This window comes from Silene latifolia, unplaced genomic scaffold, assembly GCF_048544455.1.
Source record: "Silene latifolia isolate original U9 population unplaced genomic scaffold, ASM4854445v1 scaffold_629, whole genome shotgun sequence".
NCBI classification, from domain to species: domain Eukaryota; kingdom Viridiplantae; phylum Streptophyta; class Magnoliopsida; order Caryophyllales; family Caryophyllaceae; genus Silene; species Silene latifolia.
In genome coordinates this window covers 17,844-28,436 of record NW_027413538.1, presented here as the reverse complement: position 1 = coordinate 28,436, position 10,593 = coordinate 17,844, and the positions used below count along the sequence as shown (strand labels likewise).

At 39.1% G+C, this 10,593-nt stretch overlaps 1 protein-coding gene across 1 annotated transcript; it reads left to right on the top strand.

Annotated features, from left to right (window-relative positions):
* Nucleotides 1-8,490: 8,490 nt before the first annotated feature.
* Nucleotides 8,491-9,210, top strand: LOC141639936 (uncharacterized; the record flags this gene model as incomplete). Its single annotated transcript, XM_074448905.1, has 2 exons — nucleotides 8,491-8,744; nucleotides 8,901-9,210. Coding segments are annotated over exons 1-2 (564 nt in total), but the record flags the coding sequence as incomplete, so codon positions are not given.
* Nucleotides 9,211-10,593: the final 1,383 nt, after the last annotated feature.

Below are 10,593 nucleotides of genomic sequence, written 5' to 3'. Positions count from 1 at the left end.
GTAATGTATAGTGGTTATCAAATTTATTCTGGCAGATGATTATAATTGTGAATTCTCGAGGCAGGCCCCAGGCTTATTCTGTAGACCGTCTGGTGGATATTTATCAACTGTGTGTTGAGGCAGACATTACTTTATAGTAATATAGTGTATTTTCTCACCTTCAGATTGAGGCTGTCCCGGCCAGGGATTGGCGGGATGAATAGTATTACGAGTGATGAGCTCAGCTTATTTGTTCTATTAAGTCAATATCATTCATATTGTTAATGTCATCTACTGTTGTTAGTTATTCCTCCTCAACCTCGTGGTTGACAGTGTATTCGTGAACACCTGTAATGAACTATAATTGGGAGCATATTTGATAGGTACTAAAGATTAGCTGATTTGGGAGCATTAGGACGTTAGCTTGACTTGGACCATAGTTGCTGTCTAGATCACTTATATTAGTAATCACTTTATTTATTCCGCTGCAAGTTGTATCAAGTTTTATATTATGTCTAGATTGATTAAGTTGTAATAATATGAAGTCGTTATGTTTTAATTAAAGTACTTTGGTATTGTTGTACTTTGTTAATCACTACCTCGGGAAACAGAGATGCTAACGCTCCCATTTACTTGAGAGGCCTAGCTAAAAGCTCCTATATAAATGGGGGTGTTACAGTTACGTCCACCTAGAGAGGTGGAATTTGGAATGGACTTGAAACCGGGTACGGGACCAATTTCTAAGGCCCCGTACCAGATGGGTCCAAAGGAATTAAAAGAGTTAAAAAAGCAAATTTGGGAGTTGACGGATAAAGGCTACATTGGACCAAGTGTTTCACCATTGGCAGCACCGGTTCTCTTTGTAAAGAAGAAGGACGGGGCGTTAAGGTTATGCATTGATTATAGGGAGTTGAATAACGTCACCATCAAGAACAAGTAACTTGTATCAAGAATTTATGACTTGTTTGACCAACTTAGTTTAGCCTGAACATTTTCACTAATTGACCTAAGATCGGGCTATCACCAATTGAAGATCAAGAATGAAGACATTCCAAAGACCGCATTTAGATTAAGGTACGGACATTACAAGTTTGTGGTGATGCCATTTGGGCTAACAAACGCACTGGCCGCCTTCATGGACCTCATGAATAGGGTGTTTAGTCCATACTTGGACAAATTCGTGGTGGTATTCATAGATGACATTTTGGTCTAATCCAAGACCAAGGAAGAGCACAAGGAGCATCTAAGAATTATTTTGCAAACCTTGAGGGAACGCAAACTCTATGCAAAGCTTAGTAAGTGCGAGTTTTGGTTGGAGAAGGTGGCTTTCCTAGGACATATTATATCGAAGGAAGGAGTTGTCGTGGATCCTACCAATATTGAGGTCGTGTCTAAGTGGGTGAAACCCAAGAATGTGGCAGAAATTCGAAGCTTCCTAGGCCTAGCTGGGTATTATCGCCGATTTGTGAAAGATTTCTCCAAGATTGCTAGACCCTTGACATCATTGATGAGAATAGAGAACCATTTAAAATGGGACGGGAGTTGTGAGATGACCTTCTTGACCCTAAATAAGCGCCTAACCACGGTCCCGGTACTAGCCTTGTCGGAAGGGAGTGAAAATTTTGAAGTATACACCGACGCTCCAAAGAATGGTATAGGATGTGTTCTTATGCAAAATGGTAGAGTCATTGCTTATGCCTCGCGACAATTTAAGACCTATAAAGAGAACTACCCAACCCACGACCTAGAATTGGGAGCTGTTGTTTTTGCCTTGAAGATTTGAAGGCACTACTTGTACTGAGCAACCTTTAAGGTGTTTTCTGACCACAAAAGCTTGGAGTATATCTACACCCAAAAGGAGTTGAACATGAGGCAAAGGAGGTGGATCAAGCTCTTTGGGGACTACGACATGGATATAGTCTATCATGAAGGGAAAGCTAATGTGGTGGTTGATGCCTTCAGTAGGAAATCGGTGCACTACTTGTGTATCGCCTTGTCCATGCTAAGGTTGAAGGAAGAAGTGATTAATATGGGTATCCATGTGATATGAAAAGGGGAAACAACGGGAGCTTGGACCTTAGAGCCCGAGTTATATGATGAAATCCGGGGAAGGCAAGCAAGTGATGTGAAAAATCAAGAATGGAAGGGAGTACAAGAAAGGGCAGAATCCTAAAGATTTGAGCTGCACGAGGATGGAAGTCTTAGGTTCAAAGGGAGATGGTGTTGATGTGACTCTTAATTGCGCACATTTAGTCCCCTAATTGAACCTGTTTTGCATACTAATATAACATTTCATGGCCATTTTATCCGTCAATTCCTTTCTATTTTGCTTTCCTATTGCATTGTATATGTCTTGTAGGAAAGAAGATAATGAGGCAGAATTCCCGTCTCCCGTGCATATTTGGAAGCTTGTAGAAGATATTGGATGGACTAGTATGAAAAGGAGGCAAGAATGATGACCAAGGATGTAGGAATAAAGAGTATATACAAGGATCATAGGCTTAAAAGCAAGGATGACGAGAAGGAAGCCATTATAAGAAGAAATTGCTCGGAACCAAATCAATAGTTGCTCATTTGACTCAGAAAGTATGCTAGATGAAACGGTGTCGAAAAATCAAGTGGTCTAGGCTTTTCAATCACTCCAATAGGAGCCCGGATGACGAAATGACGTCTGTTTTACAATCCGGGCTCAATTAGACAAGCTGTCCGCCAAGACGAGCGTCTCCCCTCCAAGACGAGCGTCTTCCTTTAACACTATCCGAGCGTCCCGCAGCCAAGACACCCGTCTTGCAGCCAGAAAATCCGAGCATCTCCTCCACGATCCGCTCGGATCACGAGACAAGACCTCCGTGCCAAGACTCTAGACGCGCGGGACGAGCATATTGTGGCGGGACTAGCAACGTGATATGCGCATCTCCCTTCAAGACTTTCATTTCCCTACTCAATACTTTGCAATGCTATTTACTAATCTACCCTTGCTTAACCTAATGATGTACTACTATCTATACTCCATTTGTAATAATCAATAAACCAAGCTCCCATAGTAGGAAGTTCCCTTAGATTAAACAAACTTTCCTTAGATTAGATTAAGCTTTCATTAGGAGTAGATTAGAATAGATTAATCTTAATTATTCCACAAAATTACATATTAATCTTTCTTTAATCATTGTTCAAGTTTATTATTACTGGGTAATTGAAGATTATTGGGTTATTATTGGAGAATTGACAACTCTTCATCAATCAATCAAGTTCTCTTCTTTTATTCTTTGCTTTATTATTTGGAATCATCTTCATAGGTATAATTCTCATTTACCCTTGTTTAATTATTGTTAATTATATCATTTATTCATCATGTTTTGCTTTGTTATATGATTGACAACCTTATTAGCATATTGAATTTGATAATGAGTGAGTAGTTTCCTTAGCTAGGGTTAATGGGTAATTCGGGGAAACAAACATGGGGAATGATTTATGCTTAATCTAATATGTTTTCATAATTAATTTGCTTGCTTGTTGTGATTTCAACTTATGCACATGTTATGTTTGACGAAATGCGAGCCTATGAATCCTTGCATTTTTTACCCATCACTTATCTTTTCAATGAGACTTGTAAGACATAAACCAACTCGAGTCTCATTAGACCATGCATATAGTTGAATAGGAAGGATTAAGTCGACTTGTAGGTGTTGTACAATCTAATCTATTCGGCTCTGGGACCCAAACCTTCTTAGGTATTGTAAGTTATACACTAACTCGATCCCATCACAACAATAAGTGCTTGCTTATGAATTGAAAACATGTTTGTATGATCAAGTCCCATAAATCCCCTATGAACCTATGATATCGTAGCACTTTTAGTCATTTGTTTACATCTCTTCTTTTATTGTTTGTTTTACTTTATTACTTGCATTAGTCTGGAATACAACTACAAACCCAAATCAATTGTGACACTAGCATAAATTGAGATAGATAGACATAGAACCCAAAGCACGCCGTCCCATGGATCGACCTCGACTTAACCACTAACTAGTTGTTTGTTGAGAATATAAATTTATTTGATTGAGAGCCCCAACGACACTCTTGTCAAAATGGCGCCGTTGCCGAGGACGGTGTTATGTGATTAAGTTCTTACTTGTTTGTCTATTTTTATTTGTGCTTTAACCTTGAGGAACTTGTTCCTCAAGGTTCGTTTTTACCATTTTATTGTAGTTTCCATGTTTCTAGTTGTATCTTTATCTTGGCTATAATGATGACCCAAGACTTGGTACATGGAGTATGTGGTGGATCTTTTGAGTATGACTACGATGGGTATGGGGAGTTTGAGGAGCAAGTCAACATAAACCTACCTTACAATTCATACAATGAAAATCCTAACTACTACCCCAACTTTTCCCACCAAAATCACCACATCCAATATCAACAACAACCATCTACCCAAAACTCACTTTACAACCAATTCCAAATGCCACAATATGAGCACTTTTACGCCCACCCACAACAAAAATATGAGCCCAACTTTGACATTCAAGATATGGTTCTCCAAATTATGGGAGACCAACAAAATTTCGTCATAAAAATTCTAGAGGAGAGCCAAAATAGGAGCAATGTTCTCCAAAGCATTGTTACCCATGTTGAGGAGTTGGCAATTCGAATTTCCCAAATGAAAGCAACCCAAGAAACAACACAAACAAACACTCCCCACCAATCCTTGAGCATTGAACATGAATGTGAATTTGAGGCAATGACCTTTGATGAAGAAGCTGTGAAGTGGGAAGAGCCAATCTCCTTGAGCTCTTGTGAGTATGAAAGTGTGGTATTTGATGAGGAAGATATGAGGTTGAGTAAGCCAAATACTCTTAGACTTTGTGAGTATGAGGGTGTGACTTTTGATGTGAACATTGAGGTGTTGGAGAAAGAGTTGATGAGGAAAAGTGAAGCCCATATCTATGATTCGTATGGAGATAACGATGATGACAAGCCTAAGGAAGGAGCTTATGCGGAATATGTGTCTTGCAAGGACTTATGGAATGAAGAAGAGGAACGGAGTTGTGCTATTGCCTCACTTGAGGACCCCATCCTTGAGAAGTTTGAAGTATGCTTCTGTGAGGAAGATGAATGTCTCTTTCCTATTGACCATGAAGACCTTTTCGCACCCACCATGGAACCTATGATTGTTGGAGATGATATGGTGGACCTTATCCAAAAGGTCAAAACATCATATAAAGGGTACTTGGGGGAAAAGCTCAAGAACAAACTTTCAAATGAACTTGCTTGTAGAAACTTGGCACCCACAACATCATTTCCTAAGGTATCCGGTCATCAATGTTATGAGAATTCTCCTTCTACTCGTGAAGGATTGATAAATCCAAATCATCACCAAAATTGAAGGAGAAGGTGGTGAGTGGAAGTCTCCGGACGAATATGAACCACACTTCATACCTTATGTTGACAGGAATCATAGGCTTGTTGGTTTGAAGCATTACAAATATTCAAGTGCCAAGGGCAAGGTGAATAAGAGAGTAAGTGACAAGCTCCCTTGGCCAAGCTTCATATTGAATTGGAACAAACTATATTCATTCTTGTTTGAAGATTGTGCTCAAGCCTTTGACCGATTATTGAGAGCATTGAGCAACATGGACAACATCAATAACCATGGCAACAAGGAATGAGTTTGGTGGAGTCCTCCCTCAAACCACCATTTGTAAGACATCCTTTCCTTTGACTTTGCATTACATTTACACTTGCATTTAGTTATATACATATACATTTAGCTTGCATTTGTATTATATTTCATATTGCATTTACATTAGTTAGTTCATATAGTATAGTTACATTGTAATATATCTCACATGATTCATATAGTTAGTTGCATATAAACTTGAGTTCATGCATAGTCACTAATGACCAAACCTATTCATTTCTACACTAGAAATAGTGCTTAAATCGGTTTGGGGAGGTTTGATCATAGGTGACCATAGTTTAAATAGAAAACATGCATCATTTAGTATAGTTTAGATTGCATTCATTTGTTATATATGTCATATAAAATTGCATTTAGTTAGAGCATGCATTCATTCATATCATTGCATTTGCATTTGTACTTTAATTTCCATAAAACTTTAAAAATCCAAAAACATGTATTTCCTTTTCATTCCTAGTCCTACATGTACATTGAGGACAATGTCCAAAATAAAGTGGGGGATGGGAATTTATATTCCAAAAACACATAAAAATTGAAAATTTTCGAAAAATCCCAAAAATATGTTTTTCAATTTCATAAAAACAAAACCCATAAAAATTTGAAAATTTAAAATTTCTATATAGGCTTAAAAGCAAGGATGACGAGAAGGAAGCCATTACAAGAAGAAATTGATCGGAACCAAACCAAGATTGCTGCTTTGGCTCTGAAAGTATGCTAGATGAAACGGCGTCGAAAAATCAAGTGGTCTAGGCTTTTGAATCACTCTAATAGGAATCTGGATGAGGAAATGACGTCTGTTTTACCATCCGAGCTCAATTAGACAAGTTGTCCGCCAAGACGAGCGTCTCCCCTCCAAGACGAGCGTCTCCCCTCCAAGACGAGCATCTTCCTTTACCACTATCCGAGCGTCCCAAAACCAGGACGCCCGTCTTACAGCCAGACAATCCGAGCGTCTCCTCCACGATCCGCTCGGATCACGAGACAGGACCTCCGTGCCAAGACTCCAGACGCGCGGGACGAGCATATTGTGGCGGGACTAGCAACGTGATATGCGCATCTCCCTTCGAGACTTGCATTTCCCTACTCAACACTTAGCAATGCTATTTACTAATCTACCCTTGCTTAACCTAATGATGTACTACTATATATACTCCATTTGTAATAATCAATAAACCAAGCTCCCATAGTAGAAAGTTCCCTTAGATTAAACCAACTTTCCTTATATAAGATTAAGCTTTCATTAGGAGTAGATTAGAATAGATTAATCTCAATTATTCCACAAAATTACATATTAATATTTCTTTAATCATTGTTCAAGTTTATTATTATTGGGTAATTGAAGATTATTGTGTTATTATTGGAGAATTGACAACTCTTCATCAATCAATCAAGTTCTCTTCTTTTATTCTTTTTTTTTAATTATTTGGAATCATCTTCATAGGTATAATTCTCTTTTACCCTTGTTTAATTATTGTTAATTATATCATTTATTCATCATGTTTTGCTTTGTTAGTATGATTGACAACCTTATTAGCATGTTGAATTTGATAATGAGTGAGTAATTTCCTTAGTTAGGGTTAATGGGTAATTAGGGGAAACAAACATGGGGAATGATTCATGCTTAATCTAATATGTTTTCATAATTAATTTGCTTGCTTGTTGTGATTTCAACTTATGCACATGTTATGTTTGATGAAATGCGAACCTATGAATCCTTGCATTTTTTACCCATCACTTATCTTTTCAATGAGACTTGTAAGACTTAAACCAACTCGAGTCTCATTAGACCATGCATATAGTTGAATAGGAAGGATTAAGTCGACTTGTAGGTGTTGTACAATCTAATCGATTCGGCTCCGGGACCCAAACCTTCTTAGGTATTGTAAGATATACACTAACTCGATCCCATCACAACAATAAGTGCTTGCTTATAAATTGAAAACATGTTTGTATGATCAACTCCCATAAATCCCCTGTGAACCTATGATATCCTATCACTTTTAGTCATTTGTTTACATCTCTTCTTTTATAGCTTGTTTTACTTTATTGCTTGCATTAGTCTAGAATACAACTACAAACCCAAATCAATTGTGACACTAGCATAAATTGAGATAGATAGACTTAGAACCCAAAGTACGCTGTCCCATGGATCGACCTCGACTTAACCACTAACTAGTTGTTTGTTGAGAATATAAATGTGTTTGATTGAGAGCCCCAATGACACTCTCGTCAGGTCTATACCGAATGATGATGAACGTAAGAAGAAGATTATGAACGAAGCCCACAACACACCTTATTTGGTGCATCCGGGTGGCGATAAGTTATACAAGGACCTTTAAAAGACCTTTTGGTGGTCAAACATGAAGAAGGAAGTGGCGGAGTTCGTGGCAAGGTGCTTGACTTGCCAAAGAGTGAAAGGAAAACACAAGAGACCTCAAGGAAAAGTACAACCCTTAGATGTGCCGGAATGGAAGTGGGAGTCGATATCGATGGACTTCATAGTTGGACTACCAAGAACCCAAAAAGGGAACAACATGATTTGGGTCATTGTGGATAGATTGACCAAGTCGGCTCATTTCATCGTAATGAAGGACACTTGGAGTAAGGTAGAATTAGCTAATGCTTATTGCAAATATGTGGTCAAGCTTCATGGGTTTCCAAAGGACATTGTATCAGACTGAGACTCACGGTTTATTTCAAGATTTTGGCAAGAACATCAAAGCTCCTTGGGCACCCAACAGAAGATGAGTAAGGCGTTTCACCTGGCAACGGATGGACAAATGGAGAGGGCCATCCAAACATTGTAAGATATGTTGAGAGCTTGTGTCTTGGAATTTGGAGGCTCTTGGGAAGAAACACTACATTTGATTGAGTTCTTCTACAAAAATAGCTATCATGCTAGCTTTGGCATGGCACCATTTGAAGCTCTATATGGAAGAAAATGCCGAAGCCCGATATATCGGGATGATAGCACCGAAGCCGTGCTATTGGGACCCCAAAAGATTCAAGACATGATTGATCAAGTCCATGTACTCCGTGAAAAGATGAGAGCGGCACAAGATAGGTAAAAGAGTTACGCCGACTTGAGGATAAGTGACATTGAATTTGCGGTAGGAGATAAGGTACTACTCAAATTTTCACCCATGAGAGGAGTCATGAGATTTGGAAAGAGAGGCAAGTTGAGCCAAAAGTTCATTGGCCCCTGCGAAATATTGGATAGAGTCGGGGAAGTGGCCTACCGTTTAGCACTTCCACCGGCCTTGGACCGTGTTCACAATGTCTTTCACATGTCTCAATTGATTAAATACATAAGTGACCCCTCTCATGTGCTCGAGGCAGAGATGATCAAACTTGATGATGACCTAACGTATGTGGAAAGGCCCAAGGAAATCCTAGACCAGAAGGTTAGGAAAACAAGACATGGAGAGACAATCTGGGTGAAAGTGTTATGGTCCAACCATATTGTTGAAGAGGGAACTTGGGAGGCCGACGAAAACATGAAAGAACGATATCCTCACCTTTTCAACCAGGTATGAGTCAGTTACGAAGTCGTAACCATGTTTTTAGAGGGGTAGGGCACATTACGCAAGTACAAGTAGCACGAGTTTCTTACTTCTTTTATGGCGAAAGTAGTAAATGACCCCCTTAAGTTTGCTTTGATGTGAGTTTTATCCCCTTAAGTTTACTTTGGAGTAAATAACCCCCTTTACTTCGCTCTAATGTGAAATCAAACCCCTTTTAATTTTTCCGGTCAAAATCTCACCGGATTGTCAATTTCTCATCATTATTTCTCACCGATCAATTTTTTTGGTGGGATTAAAATAATGGAAAGGAATGGAATGTTGATGGAAAGCACGGTTGTTTTCTAATTACATGGTACCATTTGGTAATTGGTACATCCTAATTACATTGTCACCCCTCACCATAAGTATGCAAGTTAACTCCATCAAGTTAATTACTCAGGCATTAACCATTCATCTCTCTCCAAAAAATAATGGGTATGGCGTTGGAAGTTACTGTTTGTCCTTTGTATATTTTATTTTTACAATGGTGCTTAGAGTGCTTTCGTAATAGGGATATCTAAGCATGATTATAGTGAGAATATAGCTAACCGGCCTCATCTCCGTCAATCTTCATTCTTTAATATTTAGTTACATTAAACCATCCATGACTTCTTCAAATAAGGTAACATCTCGCGAGCGATCGATCAAGGGAGAGAAAGTAGGTACCATTATTGGAGGTCATCGGAATTGGTGAGAAACATACAATCTAGTGAGGTTTTGACCGGAAAAACAAAAAGGGCTTGATTTCACATAAGAGGAAAGTTAAGGGGGTTATTTACTCCAAAATAAAGTTAAGGGGGTAAAACTCACATCAAAACAAACTTAAGGGGGTCGTTTACCACTTTCGCGCTTCTTTTACTTATTAGCTTAATAGTTTTGTTAGTCATAGCACGTTAGTTTCACGATGCCCGACCCACCGCTTTCCACCTTGAGAATTCATGGGATATAGAATTTTGACTTTCACAGTGTCGGGTGTGAACTTCGGGGACGAAGCTCCTTTTAAGGGGGGGATATTTTAATACCCCGCATTTATATAGACTAAAAACCGACCGAGTAGACGATCACTCGGCCGAGTGGAACCCCACTCGACCGAGTGTAGGACCAAGTACCACTGGGCAGTAATCTGGAAGTCTGTAAAGATAGTCACTCGATCGAGTGACCATCCACTCAACCGAGTGGAGCTCCCACTCGATTGACTGGACGACCACTCGACCGAGTGCCGATCGAGTGGATCTTATACGAGAAGTTGTTGGTGAGATGTCGCTTTCGGACCTTATTCCTTCAGATTTCCCACACAAAACCCTTCTCAAACATTATTCACACCATTCTCTAAACTTACCCAATATCTCT